Source organism: Aquila chrysaetos, chromosome 22 (assembly GCF_900496995.4).
Source record: "Aquila chrysaetos chrysaetos chromosome 22, bAquChr1.4, whole genome shotgun sequence".
Lineage (NCBI taxonomy): Eukaryota > Metazoa > Chordata > Aves > Accipitriformes > Accipitridae > Aquila > Aquila chrysaetos.
Genome location: NC_044025.1, coordinates 9659817 through 9681255, shown reverse-complemented (window position 1 = coordinate 9681255; position 21439 = coordinate 9659817). Strand labels below are relative to the sequence as shown.

Sequence of the window (21439 nt, the reverse complement as noted above, 5' to 3'; positions counted from 1 at the left end):
TCTTTATGGTTTAAGTATTTTGATTACCTAAGGACTCTGATTCATTGCATCTTTCATTATTTATTATGCTCTCTTCCCTCCACCCACTTCATTTTTACTTGGCATTTGTCTCATCCTTGATGGAAACCTTTAGAGGGGAGGAGAGTGAAGTAGCTGATTTTATGGCTCTTTTTTTTGCTTTTGCCAAGCATTGCATGATGTGGCTGAATTTATAATCAAATGCATAAATAAAATGCATTTCAAAAGCCAGGTCAGGCCTCTTTCTGTTACTTAGTCTGATGGGTTTTCTAAATAAGTCAGACATGCCACATCTAGACTTTTATGTGTCTGACACTAGGGCCTTCTAAGACCAGCAGGATAAACACGAAACCCCAGGGGTACTGCTTTGATTTTGCACACTGGACACTGCAAGAGGTCTTGAGGAAGGTTGTCCTAAGGCTCCTGATTGCTCCCCCCAAATGTTCAAGTTCAAGCAGTTCAGGGTAGCTTAACGTTACTTCTGTTTTGTCCCTATTTCCTGACTATTAACGTTTGCCTGGGTGACCAGATAAGCTGCCCACATGGGGAGGCACGTTTGTACGAGCTCTGATACGCAGATAAGATCTCACTTTCTGGGCAGCAAGCTAGGCAGCTCCCATCTTCTCCATCTCCAAATTTCATGCAACATTTTGCAAATGCAGGCCCAAATCTCAGTGGACGGCAAGTTGTACAAGGAAGGAAGGACAAGGAGAGAAAATAAAACATGTTTTTAGCTGCTTTCACTGTAGCCCACCTGTCTTACCACGGAGCCGTACAGCCGGCAGGACCGAGGCGGTGGGCAGGGAGGTAGTAGGAGGGCACTACCGAAAGCAAGAGGCTCCTTACACAAGGCTGGGAGCCAGATGGCATAAACCAGCTGAGAGCTGGGGGAAATGAGAGGGTGCTTTAATCTGCTGACTGAAAAAGCAGAGCTGGAAGCCTGGAGAGGACTGAGAAGAACCAGGGAGAGCCGCCGCACAGGGCTTTCATTGACGGGGCAGAGAGGGATGATAAGACCGTCCTGTGCCGCCCATAGAGCCCTTTGCCGGGGGACCGGGGCGCAGCGGGGCTGTACGAGAGCTGCCGGGTAAAGAGGCAGGGCGGGAGGGCTTCCCTCCGCTGCAGTGCGCGGGGCTGCCCAGGAGTATGTGCCCGGTGGAACAAAACAGAGCGTTTTTCAAGATTATTTTGCAGTCTGAGAAACTGGTCTCTGGAGATTTGATATTATAAAGATGATGGGGCAATGTGGAGAACCGGAGGCCGCGGGTTTGACAGGTAGGCTGAGTGGGATGGGCAGATGGCACATGCTAGCGTTTGTATGTCAGCAAGCCCCAGCTCACCGTTCCTTGGCAGGAGGTTCTGGAGTGTGAGGAGCCCAGAGGCACATTTCTCCAAGGCCAAAGGTTCCCTTAGCCTTGTACAGAAATACATTAACCATAAAACTTAATATACCTCGAGAAGAGGAAAGCAGCTGGAAGTTGAATGATTTACTTATCTTAAATATTTACTTGGATTTTTTTCCCCTACTTTTTAGAAAACCAGTGTACAGTAAAAAGAAAAAAAAAACCCTAATAATAGCAGTGATTCAGAAAAAAATTAATGCTTGGGAATTTTTTTAATATCATGTTCTTTATTTGCACTCCAATAAGATACTGCTTGGTTTTCTTGTTAGGTTTCTGCAGAGTCCCCACACAAAAGGCTCCTCTTAATGCTTTTGTCACAGATGTCACTCCTCACAAGGATTTGCTCTGGTAGTCTTGGAGTCACCATATACTTCAAACTCAATTAAAACTCCTGTGGAAGTCCCTAAGAGGATTGGGAAGTCAGAGCCACTGATGCTTTTGACAGTGGGTAGCCAGGGGAGAGGGAGAGAGCTCTTTTATTTCCTTTGCAACCTGCCTGTTCTAGTTACCATGACATCTAGTTAAACCCTTGTGGAGACGGTAAATGTTTACTATTGGAAATATTCTGTATTTCTACAGCAAGATTTACAGCATTTGCCTAACACCAAAAGACGTGAGCATGGATTCTGCAGGCTTGAAGCTGGCCTTGCTTTCTCTGATCATGTATTGATGGGCTTTTTGGCAGCTCGAGGTTCCACCCGAAATGCAAATATTAGGCAGCGTTCGATTTCAGAGAACGTCTGCTTTTCTGTGCAAATGGCGAAGGAAAGGCGGACGAGGCTGGGTATGGCCCCTCCGACCTTGAACCTCCAGTCCAGAGATAAAGAAAGAGTACTGAACAAAAACCTGCTATTTTTCAATACTGACATTGTCAAAGATCCTCTGTCCTTCCCACTTGGAAGCACCTCCCAAACAGATCTGGACACCAGAGCAAACAAGACTGAGGGATTTTAAAAGACTATTTTTAAGGAATCCTAGTGGTACCCCAAAGCAGAATGACGCCATTTTCTGTCAGAACTTGTTACGGTTTCCCTGTCTGTGACACGGGTGGAAAGTTAAGGTCTCTTTACCTCAAGTTACCAAAACGTAATTAATCTTTCAAGCGTGAGTGTGACTTAATTAACGGAAACCCGGATTCTTCACTAGAGTTCCTCCGCTTTGTTTTTTTATTTCAGGGCGGTGGCTTTTCTGGGGTAAGGAACAGAATCAGCGGGTCGCGCTCTGCACCAGGCTTTTTCAGGCCGCTCATAATTCAGAACACGCTTGGAATTAATTAACTGGAAAGTAAAAACTGAAGCGGGGGGGACGTGTGTGTGTGTGTGTCTGGTGCGGGCGGCCCGTTAGGCCAGGCCTTGCCTGCCGCGCCGGGCCGGCTCCGGGCCCCCCCCCGAGGCCTCTCGGGCGGCGCGGCCCGGCCCGGCCCGGCCCGGCCCGGCCCTCCCCTCCCCGATCGGCGACGGGCGGGCTCCGCGCTGCGCCGAGGGGCGCGGCGGGGGCGGCTCTGCCCTCCCCTCCCCTGCCCGCCGCTCCCGGCCCCCTCGCGGGGTAGGCGGGCGGGGGCGAGGCGCAGGACCGGGAGCCGCTGCGGCCGGTGTGTCCCGCCCGGCCGAGGTCTGCCCGGAGCCGCCGGCGGCCCCGCGGTGAGTGGGCGCCTCAGCGGGCGCTGCCGGGCGAGGGAGGGCGGCGTGGGGGAGCGGGCGGGCCTGGGGGGCGGGGGAAGGAGGGACGGGCAGGGCGGCGGGCAGCGGGGCGCCGGGCGGCGGTGGCGTGTTGCCGTGGGCCCGCCTCGGAGCCCCGCGGGGGGTTCCTGCTCACGGCCCCGCGCCGTGGAGCGGCTCGCGAGGCGGTGCCTCAGCGTAGGAAGAGGAGAGTAGAAAATGAAAGCCGGGGGGCCGGGGGGAGAGTGCTCGGTGCCGGGGGGGGGTGTGTGAAGGAAGTCGTGCTGAGATCGATGGGGCGAAACTGAGTGTTGCATTAAAAGCGTTGTACTTCCCTTTCTCTATCCTGGAAACTTCATGTTGGGTGGCTTCCGAAGTGATACACAAGCGCTCAGCAAAAATCCGTGGTTTCAGGAGTACAAGAAGTGCGTGGATTTCTTCTTGCTGTGTGTTCTTCTTGCAGATTTTAATTTAAAAAACCAGAACGATTTTTTGAGCGCTCCCTCATGCAGTGCAAACCCCGTGCTTAGCTTTCCGCTCAGAGGCGGACAGGTCTCTTGCACAACCCTCTGCCCTGTACAGGCAGCCCACCGCCGCGGCCGCCCTCCCGGCTGCGAGGCCAGGCAGGCGGGCAGCGTGGCTGGGGCTGGCGGCCACTGCCCAAGGAAACGCCTTTGGGGCAGCGGTTCCTCCACCTGCCCTCACTGCCCCGGTACAGCGCGTCGGCAGTCAGCCTTCGCTAGCTAATGGTAAGGGCGGGAGGGGGGTCCTAGCGGAGTAGTGACTTGCTGAAAATACTACTTGGCAAGCCCTCTGTGGCAAATCCGGTTCGGATGGAAACTGCTTGAGTACTGTGTGAGGCCGCAGCCGGCTATCTTCACGAGGGATCCGCTTCAGACGGGGCAGGGCAGTGTAACCGTCACACTCGATGTGCAGCTGCTTTCTCGGAGGTGAGCTGAATTTCCTGGAAGGACTGGCTGCGAGCGGGGCTGCCGACTTCCATGGGACCTTCCCCGAAGAGGCTGGGGGCTGTGCGAGGCTGGCGGGCAGCTTTGCTGCCGCTGCCGCTCGGGAGAACTGACATTTGAAGTAGGAGGAGATCAACTATTTCACGCAAGCAAGGTTTGGTTATCCGGCTTTGCAGGTTTTCCTGCTTGAGTTAACGGCTGGTGATTATTGTGCCGACAGTAATGTAGCTTTGTTCCCAAATGTGTTTCTTAAATGTGGTATGTTGTTTTATGGGTCTTAGTAAGATTTCAGTATTCATATGATTTTAAGTCTCATGTTGAAATAAAAGTTTGTAGCTTGAATGTTTTATTGGAGGGTGTTAAGGATTTTGTCAGAAATCTGAATTTTCTTCCAAGGTACATGCAGTGCCGTTCCAGTGCCTATCTCGGTGTTATCATGGCAGTATTGAATTTCCTTGTTGCTCCACAATAGTTAAGAGATTATTTGGAAACGGCTGTTGTCCAGCAAGAGTGAGGACAAAGATATAGTTATCAAAATGTTGTGATACGCTTTCCTTTTTTATGCTTAGGGTGAGATTTTCCAAGGACCCAGAGGTAGTAGCCTACCTCTCGTTCAGTTCATGTGGAACTTGGATTTCTGATTCACCTGCTTCTCCTTTACATCTCTTCAGAAATTGTTCATGTCTCTTTAGATTATGTGTTTATGCATTAGTTTTTAAGTGCATGCATTTAAGTGCATGCAACTTCTCATGTCTAGCAAGTGGGTACGTGAGGGTGGGTAGTGATCACATACAGTGACGACTTGTGCACCTGAAATGCAGAAAAATAATCTGGAAAACTGAGATCGGTGTTATAGAAAGAACACTTTTGATTTAGTTTCTACTCTTAAATCCACACGTCTTATGTTTAAGCTTGTAAATATGTTATTTCAGCAGGTGAGTAAGCTTCACAATCCATTATTCTCATACTGTCAAGGTGACTGTGATCTGCAACAAAGAAATGAAGTCCGAGCCAGCAAGGCCCTGTGCTGCAGGTAGTGTTTCCCCAAAGACAGACGCTAGACGGGTGATAGCTCACCTCTGCCATGTCATGGGATCAGTAAGAAAGGCCCAGACGGGATCCAGAAAAACAGTCTGTAACAAGAATGCAGTACCTCCCCATATCTTTATTTTATGGCAGTCACTTGATAACAGAGAGATACTGGAAATTTCCTCAGTTCTGTGTTGTAGTCTTTTTCTTTGTATCTTAAGTAAAGCTTTGTGGCAGGTGGACACCCCCTGAAGATCTTCCTCAGGCCAAAAGGAGCTCGTAAAAGTGAATTCTAGGCAGACAAATTAGTTGTACGTAAATAGCAGCTTTCAAAATAAAAAGCACAGTAGCTCCTTTTCCAAGTTAAATATACAGAATATCGTTCAGTATACCGAACCAAAGTCTGTTTTATTTTTTTTTTTTAAGAACAAAATCCAGTTTTACTAAGTAAGCTTGGGCTAAACGGTTACACAAATAATACAGAGCAACGCTTTCAGGCAGAAGAGGGTGAAACATGTTGGAAATTGTGTCATTTCCTGGTGTCCTGACGTGGCAAGAGGCAGTGACTGTGTGATGAAAGGCCCTTTTCATGCCACATAGTGAAAGCTGTCATGCAGGTCAATACAAAGATCCAGTATATGCTCAGAGTTTAGTAGCCAAAAAGATTTTTACTTAGAACATTTCTCCACTGTCTAGACACGACTGAAAAAACCCGGTATCATCTACTATGCAGATGCTTGATGGCACTGCACAGAAGAACTAAACAACTATCTGGGTTTTGTGTCGGAATTCCCTGGAATGTTAAGAAGAACTCCCAGGTTTGAGTGAGCTCTCTACAAGTCCTGGATGAGGGAGAGAGGAATCGGAAGGGTTTTCATTACTAAAATCTTTGCTAAAATCTCAGAAAACAGACTCATTCAAGTAATTTGCTACACATAAAAAGTAGTCTGGGGTGAATTTTTCCCTCAGCTTTTACAGTATTGATTTGTAACTCTGTGCTTGTGAAATCAATAAAGCTGCTCAAGCAAATACAACTACAGAATGTGCTTATGCAGAGTACTGCAGACACATGCTTTTGTACACTATATTCACTTCATTCACTTCATTCTCAGTGTATAGTATTTGCCCTTTTTTTTTTTTTTTTTTTTTGGTAAGTGCTATAAATAATCCCTGAGCGGACTTTGCAATACTGTACGCGTGGCTGAGATTTGATACGTGGAAGGTGGGGATGGATTCACCTCCAAGCGTGATCACTACGTGATCTTGAGTATGTCATTTCTTGTAGTGCATGTTTCCTCGTTGTAAAGATCCTCATTCTTCATATGGCTCTTCTGAGCCTATAATTATTCTAACACACATTAAAGATACTGAATTGGAAGGCATTAGCCAAGGGAAGCTTGTCATTATAAGGTGTATATAGGTATGTGATACAGTAATACTGTATGGCCAGGAGGCTGTAAGATAGAAGTTTGGAATAATCAAGAAGGCAGGTAGCCAAAACTGAAGCTTTCTTCTCTTACCTTCTATCGTACTAAGTGATTAACTTGTCTAACAAGAACAAATATAGAGACAAAAAAAAAAATTTGAAAATTTAGCCCTAAAAATGTATACATATTAGAGTTCTGGGTGCACTCATCTTTGGATCCAGAATTCTCAGTTCTCCAAGCTATAAGGGCCAGGACGAAAAGAAGGACATAGATACCAGAAATAGGACTTGAGTTCAAATTACGGAATTTTTCACTTAGGTCTCACCTAACCTAGCAGTGCATTAAAGCTTCATTTTTCCTTTTTTTGGAGTGTGACTTTAGCGAAGCAGCACTTCTACCTGTGCTCAGAGCAGCATCCACAAAGAGGCATGTTGCCCCCGTTGTGCTTAGAGCTATTTTCATCTTGCTGGTTTGCAGACCACCCTGCAGACCCCACGCGTGAATTAGGCATAGAGTTGGAGGTATGGGAGTATGGAACAGGGCAGGAGCTGGAGAAAAGCATTGATGCATTGCTAGAAATATCTGGTAGGTACAGAGAACGAGAGGTAGGTATTAATAAAGTATCTTGCCCAGAGCATGAGGCCTGGCAATGCTCTTCAGTCTGCCCCAGCATGTAACAGAGCATGAGTTGTATAGATCATGATATCATAACAGGAAGGCATACAGCCCCTATCTTACGCAGAAAATCCATCCCTGCTGATGCTATTGTGCTAGTCACAGTTTTGGAGCCAGGGAGGTCTCCGTTCGAAACATGGCTCCCTTCCAGTCCAACGGCAGGCTAGCAGAGAGCTGTGTTCAGTTATTTGAAAGGATTCAGGAGCTTACCCACCAAAGAGACGCTTACTGTCTCTGGCTCTGTCGTGAATGAAGACGCCTTTTGGGAGTCCCAGCATGGAGCAGAAGATAAAATGTGAACCTCTGCCTCTGCTGTTCTCTGTTGGCTATCTGTTGGCATCTGTCCTGCGTGTTGACTTTAGATAGCCCTCTGCACGCTGTAGCCTGGTACCTCTAGGGAGAAGCATGCTATGGTGTGAGGTGGAAGAGTTGGATTACTTGGGTTGAATTGCTTTCTAATTGGAAGGCTCTTTTAGAAATCTCTGAATATTTTTATCTGGAAAAAGAAGCCAGTCTAAACATTAAGTTTTGTAGCTGCTTCTACGCTCATGTGGGTTCCTTTGATATGGTTAGGACCATTTGCTTAGGCTGTTCTAAGACAGTAGGTACTTGGGTTGGTATTGTCTTTCTAGCCAGAAGAACCGAAAGTAGTTCATCTCTGTCTGAGCTAGCAGACTGCTGGAGGCATGGCTGTGCGTAAACCGTTATATAGGGCTGGTGCACGGCAGTTTGGATACCTCCATATGACAACGTCAAACCTGGAATGGAGGAATGGAAGTCGTATGCTCCAGCCAGCTAGACCAAGGTCTAAGAGAAGGCGTTTCCTCTCTGCATAGCTGTAGGATCAGTGCCTTGCAATGGTCTGACTGCAGGGGAAACGGATGGTTTGAGCACCACGCTTAAACTCACTTCACTCCCTTCTCCCCTCACATGTTTTTGAGAGACTTACACTGAAGTGATAGTAGCAGTGAATGTTTTATAGCTAGTTGTGAAATGACTATTAAGTGAACAAGTTTTGAGATGGACTTTTCAGGGACATCCTCAGCACTGCTAGCTCCAATACCGATTTGGTGATTAATTCAGTCATAAACATTGCATAGAACGTTGGTTTGATTGATGTTTGCCCTGCACAGAGAAGGTGTAATTAGCACATAAGGGATATGTTGTTATAGCACTCTGGGACTGCAAGGTAGTCTTTGAAAGGGAAACCTGGGAGTTAGATTTTTCAGGGTTCTGCTGCTGTCTCTGGCCTTGACTCCACTGTAGCACCAGGCGAATGGGTTTCTGGCTGAAATCTATCAACTTCAGTGTACTAGTAGTAGTAGGTATTGTGGCTGAGTTTTCTGGAGGATTCTGGATTTTTTCTGGAAACCGGGAGTGCTGTATGAATGCTGGCAATCACTGTTGGTATTGTCAAGTTTCATTAGGGCTTGTTTCGAGACTTTGCTCTTTCACAGTCAGGCAATATGTTTCCAGTATTAAATGTGTTTTGATACAATCAACTTGTTTTACTGTTTGTAGGCAGCCTGTACTAGAGCACACATTCTAGCAGAAGCGTTCCACCTACCTTCCATTGTGCCCATTAACATGCTTTCCGCTTGTGTGTATTGTTTTGGTCAGATGTAATTTACTTGAAAACCGGCTTTTAAAAAGTGTGAAGAGCATTCTTTGCAGTATGTCATAGGCTGAAATAAAGCCACTGTGTGAAGATTGCATCTTCTTAGGTAAAAAATCTTTACCATATTTGGCAGGTGTAATCACTGCATTTTTTTAAAAAAAGTACATATAAATGAGATTTAGACCAAGCTGTGCAATGTTAGAGATATACTAATTGTAGTTAATTTTCAGCAACTGAATTGAAGTGAGTGTTGTACTACAATAAACTCTGTGTCTATCTTTGCACGGTGGAACAGGCTGCAGACAGTGATTTTATTAAGGAAGCCTCACAGAGGGACAGTGCTGCTGCATTCTTTTCCATTTCACAACATTGCCAGCAGCAGGTTTATTCTATGGGATGTCAGCTTCCCTCCTAGGGAAGGTGATTCCTTGCTTAACAGGGATATAATGGGGAGGCTCTTTCCAAGTTTGCTTGGAAATTGCTTTCTCTGTGCTGAACTAAGACTTTTAGCCCTTGCTTTTCATAAATATTGTATTCACTCTATTAAAAAGTCTCATGTAGCACATTCATTTATGGTTTAATGCAAATGGTCCTTCTTTGTGTTTCCAGGGAGTCCCTGAGATGGCAGCAATGGTAGAATTCAACAACGTCCATTCAGTGACTGAAATGCCAGAAGGAGACGATGCTAAACGTAGTTTCCATCATAGAATGTTCTTGGAACCCCAAGAGAAGAAGAGGAGCATGAAGGCTCTGATGGTTAAGCAAGCAAAGAAAACTTGCAGCTGCACTCCAGCCAAAGTTAAAGACTATGTTTTCAGTTTCTTTCCTGTCTTGCAGTGGCTTCCTAAATACAAACTAAGAGAGTACCTACTGGGAGACATAATGTCTGGTGTGATTGTGGGGGTGTTACTAGTCCCACAGTCAATTGCCTATTCTCTCTTGGCTGGGCAGGAGCCTATTTATGGCCTTTATACATCCTTTTTCGCCAGCATTATTTATTTCATATTTGGAACCTCCCGCCACATCTCAGTTGGCATCTTTGGTGTGCTTTGCCTGATGGTGGGACAAGTGGTGGATCGTGAAATACAGAGAGCTGGCTACGACTTAGAACCAGCTGCGCTCAGTGTCCTCACAGATACAGCAGCGTATGTAAACACCACCATTTCACCTGTGAATCAGACATTGCAGAAGCTGCTCTGTGATAAAAGGTGCTATGCAATTACAGTGGGAGCCACCATGACCTTCATAGCTGGAGTTTATCAGGTAAGAGGAGGTGGGCAAACAGGTTTTCTGTGGAAATAGTTTTAATTCTTTAAGTGATTGTCCACATGAACAGCCTGCTGGGCTTGCTTGTGTCCTCAATCTGCATCCCAGACGAGTGGACACAGGGAGGACTGGAGGTCTCCAGTTACTGTGCAGTTACTGCGGTGCAAGAAATTCCTCTGTGTCCTCTCCTTTTTTTACTAACTTTTTGTGCTTGCATTGCTACTCTGTTGGGGACTGTAAGGACCTGCACATAACCACCTGCTGCTCTCACACAATCTGCTCACCACCTTCCTCTCTGTGGCCTGAAGCTTTTTTTTTTTTTGCTGGCTTATGGCTTAGGCCTCCATTTCATTGGGCCAAAATGTGGTGTGTCAGCTTTTCATTCCAGACTTCAGTCACTTGCCTTTTCTTTTATCAAAAAATAATCTGGACAGTAGAAGTATCTCCAGTTTCTTTTTATTTATCACTGTGCTTGTAAAACTTTGCTGTTTGCCCATTCAAAGCCAAAACAATGCCATTGTATGAGAAGGATACTAGTGAGATGATAAAATATATTTGAAATAAAACTTTGAATTATTACCATATTAAAATATATTACTCGACAATATTTTACCACTCTGTCTCTAATTACTTCCTAGAATTAACTGCTTGCTGAAATTAAAGCAGGTATCTTTGTTTTTAGTGTCATGCATTAACCAGGATGGATTTAGTTTTAACAGTGCTGCAGAGCTGTGGTATTTTAGTTTGTGAGTTCACATTCATTTGTTCTTACAGTGACCTCCAGGGTGATAGCTAATCAGACTGTATAGGAGCAGAAAAGGAAACATACCTGTGATACTCTAAAACACTGGGTTTAGGCACAACCTGGGACTACTTCTTGTACTGCAAGTCAGTGTTGAGTAATTTCAGAAATATTCTGGGACTCTGAGGTACACTGGATTTTGTGCTTCATCACTGTAGCATGGATGCAGTTTTGGAGTTGTGAATTGTGCTTAATATTCTTTGCAAGTACGAGTACGATTAAGTTCATTTATATGAAGAAGTCAGATTACTTTATCTTAAGTCCCTCTGAATGTTAGGCATATTCTACTTGCTGTCTCTCTGCCTGCTAACCAGTAGGTCTTCACACCCTCATTTTTTTTTTTTTTTTTTTTTATTGGAAGCTCTAACCAAAATCACATATTCTTTGTATCAGAAACTTTACAGTCAAATCACAAAAAGCAAGCCTGCTCACACTAGTTGCCTACAGCATAACTAGGTAAGACAATTACTGCTAATGTTTTACAGTTAGAAAAACCTTTAATTAACTTAATTACCAAGGCTGTGAGGGAGACTTTTTTAGAGCTTGGCTTTAAGCCCGTGTCCAGTCAGTCCAGCTCCCAAACCAACCTTCTCTTCAGTAATGCTTTGTGGTTCTTATGAAGTTTCCAGCCATGATCCTAGCCGCCTTTTTTTTTTTTTTTTTTTGCCTCAATTATCTAATAGGACATACCAAATTGACACTACTTAAAGTTTTAATACCTGTGAGTTCTGGCCTGCAGTCTTCAGATAAGAGTGTCGACATCCCTGTTGGCCAGCACAGGGAATTAAAAGGTTTCTAGCAAACTGCTGTGAGAAGGTCCATGCTCCATTTGGCATGAAGGTTGTCGGGGAGGAAGGGACATTTACCAGGTGCGAAAACACGTATGTAGAGTAGGTATCCATAAAACCAGTCATTTCAATGAGAGAGCACCAAGGATGTGTCTGTTCAACTAGCATTAATAAAAATGAATGACAAGGCACTTTAAAAATTTATCTGTATTTATATAATCTGCATCACAAGAGGTTACAGCTCATATACTTTCTGAGTCAGATGCACCAAACTTTATGCAGTGCAAAGTACAGCTGTTATGACGTAAGGTGTATTTTCATTGCAGGTTGTGAGCTCCCGTGTAAGATAGACAAAGACAACCAAAAAAGTTTTGGATCCCTGCAAAGTTCACAGAGATTGTAAGAACTTGAAAGAGAAATGGCAGAAGTAGCCAGTATTTCAGATGCTTTTTTTCCCAGGCTTTCTTTTTTTGCTTGCTAGGGTAACTAGAAGTTACAACTGAACCAATGAGCAAACAATAAACACAGGTTCAGAGTATGAAGACCCTCCCAAAAAGCTGGCTCTCTGTTAGAAATGCATTTTGTTTAAGTGTGGTGCGCCAGGAGCAGCTGAATGCTGGAGACTGTTTTCTCCATGCTCTGACCATGCCTTGTCCTCCAGGGCTGTGTGCAGTGGTTTTTTTTATCGCACCTCCCTCCAGAGCCCCACAGTGATGGCATCTGCAAGATTTGCATCCTAATCTGTTTTGTGTGGTTGATTCTTTTCAGGTGGCCATGGGTTTCTTTCAAGTGGGCTTTGTTTCAGTGTACCTCTCCGATTCATTGCTGAGTGGATTTGTCACGGGAGCCTCCTTCACCATCCTAACCTCACAAGCCAAGTATCTCCTGGGCCTAGACATTCCACGGAGCAGTGGCATCGGCTCCCTCATAGCCACGTGGATAAACATTTTCAGAAACATACACAAGACCAACATCTGTGATCTCATCACCAGCTTCTTGTGCTTTCTTGTACTTATCCCAACCAAAGAGCTTAATGAATATTTTAAATCCAGGCTCAAGGCTCCAGTACCAGTTGAACTAGTCATGATTGTGGCAGCTACTCTGGCATCTCACTTTGGGAAGCTGAGAGACACTTATGGCTCGAGCGTTGCTGGACACATCCCAACTGGGTTTCTGCCACCCCGCCCTCCAGACTGGAACCTGATTCCTAATGTGGCCTTGGATGCTATCCCCATAGCTATTATTGGCTTTGCCATCACTGTCTCCCTCTCAGAAATGTTTGCCAAGAAGCATGGTTACTCCGTGAGGGCCAACCAGGAAATGTATGCCATTGGCTTCTGCAACATCATTCCCTCTTTCTTCCATTGCTTCACAACAAGCGCAGCTCTTGCCAAAACTCTTGTCAAAGAGTCCACAGGTTGTAGGACCCAAATGTCTGGCATGGTGACTAGTTTGGTAATCCTATTAGTCCTCCTTGTGATTGCACCTTTATTTTATTCCCTTCAGAAATGTGTCCTTGCTGTCATAACCATTGTAAACCTCAGAGGAGCCCTGCGGAAGTTCAAGGACCTGCCAAAAATGTGGCATTTGAGCAGAGTGGACACAGTGATCTGGCTAGTTACTATGGCAGCCTCAGCACTCATCAGTACTGAGATTGGTCTTCTGGTTGGTGTTTGCTTCTCTATGCTCTGCGTCATTTTCCGAACTCAGAGACCGGAGGCACCGCTGCTTGGCTGGGTGGCAGAGTCTGAGACATATGAATCCCTGTCTGCTTACAAGAACTTGCAAACCAAGCCAGGGATTGTCGTGTTCCGATTCGAAGCACCCCTCTACTACATCAACAAAGAGTGCTTTAAATCCACCCTGTACAAGCAAACTGGAGTCAACCCAGTCTGGGTGAAGGAAGCGAAGAAAAAGGCAGCAAAAAGAATGCTTAGAGAGAAAGAGGTGGATTCTAGTGGCAACCAGACCAGCATCTCCATGGATTTTGTCTCTGAACCTCTGGGGTTTCACACAATAGTGATTGACTGTTGTGCAGTACAGTTTCTGGACACAGCAGGAATACGCACGCTCAAAGAGGTCTGCAAGGACTACAGGGAGATAGATATCCAGGTGCTACTGGCCCAGTGCAATCCTTCGGTGAGGAGTTCCCTGATCCGAGGAGAATTTTTTAAAGAGGGGGAGGACCACCTTCTCTTCCACAGTGTGCACCAGGCTGTGGACTTTGCATTGGATGCACAGGGGCACAGTGGGACCAGCGCTTCTAAGAACTAGCAGTGGAAAGGCAGCAAATTGGAACAAAGCTTGGGAAAAAATGGCTGTGGGTCTGTATGTCTATGCAATATATATGCACTCAGACAAAAAGAGGCAGGGTTGTTAACGCACTGGTTACTATGCAGTCTGTTTTGATGCTTTAAATTTGCCTGCCTGGGTATAGTGATTCAATAGGTGGTACTGAATGAAGGAAATTTCTTAACTTGATTATGGCCAATCTGTGAATCTAAGAGTTTTCATATGGTTGTTCATCTCATTTCTCTTCTCTCTTGAGCTTTCTGTGTCTCAGTTCCCCTCTGAGTTTTGATTGTCAGCATTGAAGTCTTTATTGCAACCCTGTCTTTATGGATGGGACAGAATTTTGAAGTAGTCTAGGCATCCTGTCCAGCCAAATAATGAGAGGCAACTCATTTCTTGTCCCTTGTTCTGGCATTGCTTTTCCATATCACCACAGCCTTGTGTTTTCTACAGAATGACTGACGGGAACTGTTTGCTCTGGTCTTTACTGTGGAGTGATTGGTTGGTGATTTTGTAACCTCCCTGAATTTGAGACAGATAGATAAATAAAATCTAAACATGCATGAAAAGGTCTTAATGAATAGCTTCTAACCATCTATCACCTCCAGAGGCTTTGTCATTGTCTGCTGAAAGCCTAATGCAGCCAGGCAATGGGGACATGGTTATCTCATTTCTGCACAGGCCTTTACATGCCAGGAAAGTTTGCCTCTTTAGCTTGAATTTTTCTGGAATTATTTTTATTCAGAGGTGGTGTTTAGAAGTCTGATTCATGCTTATGGTCAGTTATTTGTTTTCCTAATGTTTAGGAGCTCTTTAGAATTGTGGACAGTAGATACGGAAAATCTCTAATTCTTGAGTTTCAAGAGAAAACAGTCCCTTATAGCCAGTTTTATATGCCAGGCAGACAGAATCACAGGCACCAAAAGGAAAAGGGCCAAATAGATTATCCAGCATCTGTCCAAATTTGTCCATGTCACACAGACTTTGTGTGCGAATGCAGGTGTTATTGACCATAGACCCTTTACACATATTCTGTCATGGACTTTATGTAATGGGGATGGACAGGCAAGGAATACAGCCATTAGAAAAGGAGCCAGAGAAGTTCTTTGCTGAACGTTATTTCACCATGTTAGTGTAAACAAAACTTTGTACTTTGATTTTACATTATGCAGAACAGTGAAGAGTACCTGTTCTTCATGCTAGAATACAAGCACCAGGTAGGAAGAGGTTCTCTTTTCTTACATCAATAGAATACGATTATGAAGGCAGAATTGAGACATGAACAGTTTTTACTGAGTACCAGCTATACATAGCGCACAGTACATCCTTGGAAGATGGTGGTTTCTCCCAGGGGAGCTTACAGTCTGAATTGCAGGTTCTTCACAGCTTTTAAAAGGGAAAAGGTGTTGTATACAGACAATATTCTCATCCTTAATGGTTCAAAAATAATGAGTCAGGAGTCAAAAAAGGAATAAAATGCAATATGAATCATGAAACGTTCTAAATAGAAGTATATTTTGAGTTTAGGTTTGTTTTCATTTTTTTTCTGAGCTAGGACCAGTAACTATTCTCTTCTTTCTGTGAAAGCTGAAATGTCACGTGTCACTTCACTCTAGGAGCTGGGACCTCAAGAGAAGGGCTAGATAGCAGAAAGATGAGTCCCAGGACCTGGCAACCTTTATATATTAACTCATCTTACTACATTTTTTAATCATCACAGGAGCATATAGAAATACTGGGGGAAGTGGGAGGTGGCTGTAGCATATACTGAAAAGGCGCACATAACTGAGATCCATGCATTATGTGTTCTAGAACTGGCATTGTTAAGGCAACAAGTCTCCAAGTATCGGAAAGAAAATGCTTAAGCTTCTGCAGTATTCAAAAACCACAAATATTGTTCTTTCTCAGCTTAAGGTGTGTTTATACAAGGAAGTGAATCCCAAATAGCTACTGCTGAATTTTTTCTTTCTGTGTGAACTTTTTTATTCTGGGTTAAGAATCCCGTATGCAGTTTGGATAATTATAATTACTGAATTGGTATTACCAGAGTGGATTAGCCTAAGCCATATAAAAGCAGTGAGTGGGATTAACGCCTATGTAGGGAGTGAGGGCAGGATGGAAGTTATGTTTTAATTCCTCACCATACCTGTTTTGCACTGAGTTGCCATTCAGAGCCTGTGGGCTGGTGTCAGGAGAGAGCTGGCGCACCCACGGCGGCTCCTGCAGCTGGGTGCCAACTTGGGAAGGCTTGTCACCGCAGGGCTTTGCGCCCAGCCAAACTGGCCACCGGCGGGCTGGCTGGTGGCCGGGGAGCGGAGCAGACCTATGCACGTGCATTCAGCTGATGGCAGTGCCGTGGCCTGGGGGAGTCCCTTTTCACCACGGTTTGTTCACATTACCAGAAGGCATCTCTAGGACTTTGAACGAAAGCCTCGATACCACTTTTAAACGCTGATTTTAACTGGTATTTTTCAAGAGGGCTGAACAGTGCTAGAAGCAATGCCGCCTTCTCAAAGCCCCAATGAAGAATTACAGCACAGCAAACAATAAGCAGTGTACGTTGTTGTTGCAAATGTTCCTGCCTACCCGCAGCTACTTGGTCTCACCCCTTTGCCCCTCAGGCACGGGCAGCTGAGAGGGGCAGGAGGAATGAGCAGCTGGCCGGGGGAATTCCTCTAAGGCAGGTCAGCCATGGGTGGGATGGAAGTAGAGCAGAAATTGCTCTGGGGGATTCTTTCCTCTTTACACTCAACTCCTCTCTCCTGTACTCTTTCCACGCTGCCCAGGTGGAGATTTTTTGACCTGTGACCATGCACAGGTTTGTGTAGCCAAATTCCAACCAAGAAGGGGAAAACAGTAATTATTTATTAAAAGATGTTTTTTCAAATCCATTTCTACCTGTGCCAGAAAGGGAGGAATAGGAGCATTACTTCCAAGAAGTACACACTTTCCACAGCTTACAGGACATGTATTTGTAGCTCCTGGGTATTTGTTTACATAAAAGCACAATAAAACAGCCATAAATTGATTTTCAAAGAATTAATTTAGATTACAGCTAAAAGATATACTGAAGTGATTTATGTTTAGTTAGAGCACATTGAATCTGGCCTCAGTGCTGTTTGTGCAGCCACGACTGGCAATACAGCCTCCAAATTCCATTTCAAGCGAGACACGAGAAACCGTATTAAAATGGAACAGCAAAGGCAGCCAGCCAAGCAAAAGAACAACTTTTAATGTTCTTATTTAAGATAACGTCCAGAGGTCATAGTATTAATAAGTCTATATTAATACACACAGCCCTGGTTAAAAGGGAACAGAAATAAATGCTATTTGCCAGAGAGTTCAGTATAATAGAGAGTCCTTTGGAATTAACTGAAGATTAGAGCTTGTCATGGCTGGAATTTCTTAAAACAGTGGGTTTTCAGCTGTTTTCCTTTTAGAACTAGAACCATTTTTTAACAGAGGCATGAATCTGATTTGAGCCTACTGGCAAGAAGCATGTTTTGCTTGAATATGTTTATGGACCCTTTAGAAGTAATCCAATTTCACCTTTAGGAATCAAGGACCACTGATTGAAAACTGTTGCCCTAAAGAATTTGTTTTATAAAGGAATTTCATATATATATATACACGCACACACATATATATGTGCGTGTATATATGTGTGTTTGTGTACACATATATATATATATATATCTTTTGCTGCTGTATGATGGATGCAGCAGCCATATATATCCAGTTACACTTTTGTGATACTCCTGTTGCTGTCCGGGAAAGGGCTCTTCTGCCTTCTACTGTTTTAAATGAACAGTGGAAGACATGTACTAGATTTTATAAGGGGAAATCTGCCTTCTGTTATCCCTGCCTCACAGCTTAATTTGTAATCTATAGGAAGAGGGAATCTCAGAATGACTGGTTTTGGGTTTATGCATCTGTCTGGAACAGGAACGTTCATCCCAGGTGCAACCTTCAGAACCCCAGGCCAGACTGGAAGATGGTATAAATCAGTTGATCTCCATTCCCAAACGTACTAATCAGCAATTATCACTCTAAATGAAGAATTAAGAGATCATTAGCGCATTCATTAATGGCAACAACACAGCATTATGGAAATTAACACTCACAGTCTCAGCTATACTAAAGACAACTGGAAATGTCTTTAGTAGTCTCCTGCTAAATGTCAGGCTCTTTTTTTACGTTTATTGCTGCTATAGATAGTACTGTCAGTTCCTCCTAATGTGGCAGTTGCACTAATAAATGTTTTACTTCTGTGAATGTTTTGACATGGAAACAATTTTCAGTCCACTTCATAAAATAGGGAAAGATACTGCAGTGGAGCACATGGTGCTTATTTTTGGATTTATAATGACATTGCCAGCATTAGCCTTGTGCGATTTAGTGATCTTGATTTTCTTGTAAGCCATTGCAGCTCCATCTGCTCCTCTCTAATTCATTGCGAGACCAATGTCCACCTTCTTGACACTTCTTTCTGTGTTTTGCCGTAAGATATTGCATATGATTGACTGTAAATAGAAGAATCATTGCCTTTGTGTATGTTGCTATTACGTGTGACCTGCTACTCAATTTTCATGCCAGATCCTTTGATAAACCTAAAGCTCCTGAACAGAGAGTGTAAAACCCAAAACCCCACCAGTCGTCTGGGTGCTGGAGCTGGGAGAAAGGGGACTGTGGACCACTGTGCATGTCCCCCCACGAGCAGGCTGGAGCCTTGGCCCGATGTGGGGCTGTGCGAGGGTTTGTGTAGCTGCAGGAGTAACGGTGCTGCCCAGGAACAACAGATTAACCTGGAGATGTCTTTATTATGGGGCTACTGTGACACTGTGTTACGCAGCCATGTGCCTTTTTCCATAATGAGTGCAATAACGCAGGACCTAGTTCCTGCTCAGTGCTGCTGCATGAGTCACTGTCCTGAACTATATACATAAAGGATTTCTGTTTTCATGCTTATTTATTTTTAGCTAATTTTAATCTAAGTCCACACATGGCTCTCCCAGCCAGGACAGCAGAGCTTCCATGACTGCTGTGCTCCTTCCCCGTCGGGCTGCGGTGATGAACGGAAAGGTACTCTCTCTTGGGAAAAAACAGCCATTCCTTTGTCTCTGCTTGCTTCTGCTGGCTTGTGCCACGAGACATTAAAATCCACTGCTGATCGGTCTGAAGTGCAGAGGTGAGGTATTGCAGGTAGGAAAGCATCCTGGCTGCCGCACCGGGGTTTTAAGCCAGTTGATACCCAGCTGCCTCCCACAGCCTTGTGCTGAGGTCGACCGTGAACTCTGCCTGTGCCAGGTCCTAGATCTAGGTCTTACCTGGTGGGATGCAGTCTTTCTGCGGCCGAACCTCCCTTGAGAAGACCAGCAACACTGTGCGTCTCCTTGGGTCCAGTTCCCTGAACCTTTCACCCAAGGGCTGTGCTAACTCGCTGTTCCCCACCACGCTATCAGCTCCAGTGCTGCTGGTGCAAAGAGCTTTTAAGCAGGTTGAAGTCACGTCACCCACGTGTCTCCATTCCAGAAACGGTGCAGGAACACCCATGCTGGCCCTGCACACAGGCACGCAGGCAGGCGCGGGCTCACCCAGGCTCAGCGCTGACCTTAACCTCCCTGCGCTCCCAGCGCCGTGAGGAGCACGGCTGGGCCGTAGGAGACTGCTGGTCTAGAAGATCATAGAAACTGGAACAAGAGGAAACCCTTTGAGCTGAGGATGAAACTCTTCAGGCAAAAAGTTTGTTTCAGGGCATTATCTTCTGTTGTGGTTTTTTTTTCACGTGCTTTGGAAAGGTGATTTACGTTCTTTAGATTTTTTTTTACTGACATGGCTAAGCTAATGAAGCTGTGAGGCAGATAGCAGTCATCTGCTGCTCATGCCATACAAGGTGCTTTGTGTCTGTAGCTTACTTTGCTTTACTGAGTCTCAGTGTAGGATATCGTTGTGAGACTTCAATATTGATGTAACTGTCCACACCAGAAGGGCTTTGCACTTCTACTATGCTGGCATAGGTAAAAAGAGCAATGTCTTTAGTGCAGACTTTGCACTGTGAATGACCTTGTTAAGTCCCAAGAGTTACTTGCACTTGGTTATCATATTTGTAAGCCTTTGTAGGATCAGCTGCTCCTGTGAAAACTACCTGATCTTAACTGTTTCAGACAAATTCCACCTGAAGTGGAAATAATTCTGAGTCTTGCCTTTTCTTTTGAGATCATTACAATGCTAAAAGTGAGGCCTCTGGTTAGGTAAAATGGCAAATATTTAATATATATATATTTAGTTCATAGTATAATTAATACCTTTCTATTTTATTTTCTAGAGATTGTATAAGCTAAGGCATATTGCTGTTCTCTAATGTGCAAATACACAAAATATTTCAGCGTTGGATGGAGAATCAAATCTTCATTGAGTAAATATACTGCCAAAAATATTTGAATTCCAGCTCTGTCCAGCTCTGAAAGCACTTAGCTCTTAGTCTGGCTCCCAGATGATCTGAGGACTCCATAGGAAGATAGGAAGCGAAGCATTTAGCTGGACTTGGGTCCAAGTTTTTTATGTCTGATTTTTGACTTAAGGGAGTAAATTTTATGTATATTTGAAATGCAGCTGAAACATGCTTAAGGAGAGGTAAAGCCTCACTTTTTCTGGAAAGCACACGATGCTTTGAGTTCATCAGCCTCTTGAGTCCCTGAAGATCATGTCTGGTACCTTGGTATGTTCTGGGGTATGATTTTTGAATTATTTTAAATTCAGAATAATTTTAGATATTTGTGACATAAAGTTTTCCAGAATAAACAAAATGGCAAATTTTGCCTAGAGTAGCTTTTTCAAGTTGGAGAATCAGTTTAACCAAACAGGACCTCAGGAATGGAATATATCACATCAGTCGGCTGACGTAACCAGTTTACAAAATAGTTTATTTGAATAAAATGTGGAAAAGTTGTATAGTGTGTGTAAAAAATAGCCTTACTTTTTACTGTGACTTATCTGTGCAGTAAAAATAAGGTATAACTTTTCCCCCAGTTTGGTGGCAGAATCCAGGGTGCTGGGAGAGCCGTCTTGCTCTGTGGCATCAGTCCGTGCTGGGTGGGTGTTTGCTGACGCGGACCTTGCCTTGCGCCCAGCGTGGGGAGAGATGTGTTGCCGTCAGCTCCTTGTTGAGTGCTGTGCTCACCGACCAAATGTTTGTGATGAAAGTTGTGTTTTGTCAGTGTCCTTCTTACGTCCTACCATCGGCTATGGGATATAGCCCGTGCATGTTGTTGACTCTCCTTTACGCTGTCTCTGTTAGATCTGTATCAGTTGTCATTTTTAAACACTAATGTGCCTTATTGTCATTGTAGAAGATTTGTTAGCACAAGAATTTTCTTTCAAATGTGGTAAAATCTTTGGGATTTCTTTATCACCATTAAAAGATGATATTTATGTTTTTTCTGTTGTCGGCCATATGCTTGATACCTTAGAAGATGCTGCAGCTATAAACTTTAAG

At 44.4% G+C, this 21439-nt stretch overlaps 1 protein-coding gene across 10 annotated transcripts; it reads left to right on the top strand.

The window, feature by feature from the left end:
- The first annotated feature begins 2982 nt into the window (after positions 1–2982).
- SLC26A2 (solute carrier family 26 member 2) lies at positions 2983–21375 on the top strand. 10 transcript variants are annotated; one of them, XM_029997773.2, is made up of 4 exons: positions 4042–4305; positions 4617–4740; positions 9406–10059; positions 12421–21375. In XM_029997773.2, exons 1-4 carry the CDS (start codon positions 4301–4303, stop codon positions 13924–13926), a joined length of 2289 nt encoding a protein of 762 aa, XP_029853633.1. In that variant the 5' UTR covers positions 4042–4300; the 3' UTR covers positions 13927–21375. The 10 variants fall into 10 exon arrangements, with proteins under 10 accessions (XP_029853635.1, XP_029853638.1, XP_029853633.1 ...); XM_029997775.1 differs by lacking the exons at positions 4042–4305; positions 4617–4740 and adding an exon at positions 2983–3061; XM_029997778.2 differs by lacking the exons at positions 4042–4305; positions 4617–4740 and adding an exon at positions 3843–4029.
- Positions 21376–21439: the final 64 nt, after the last annotated feature.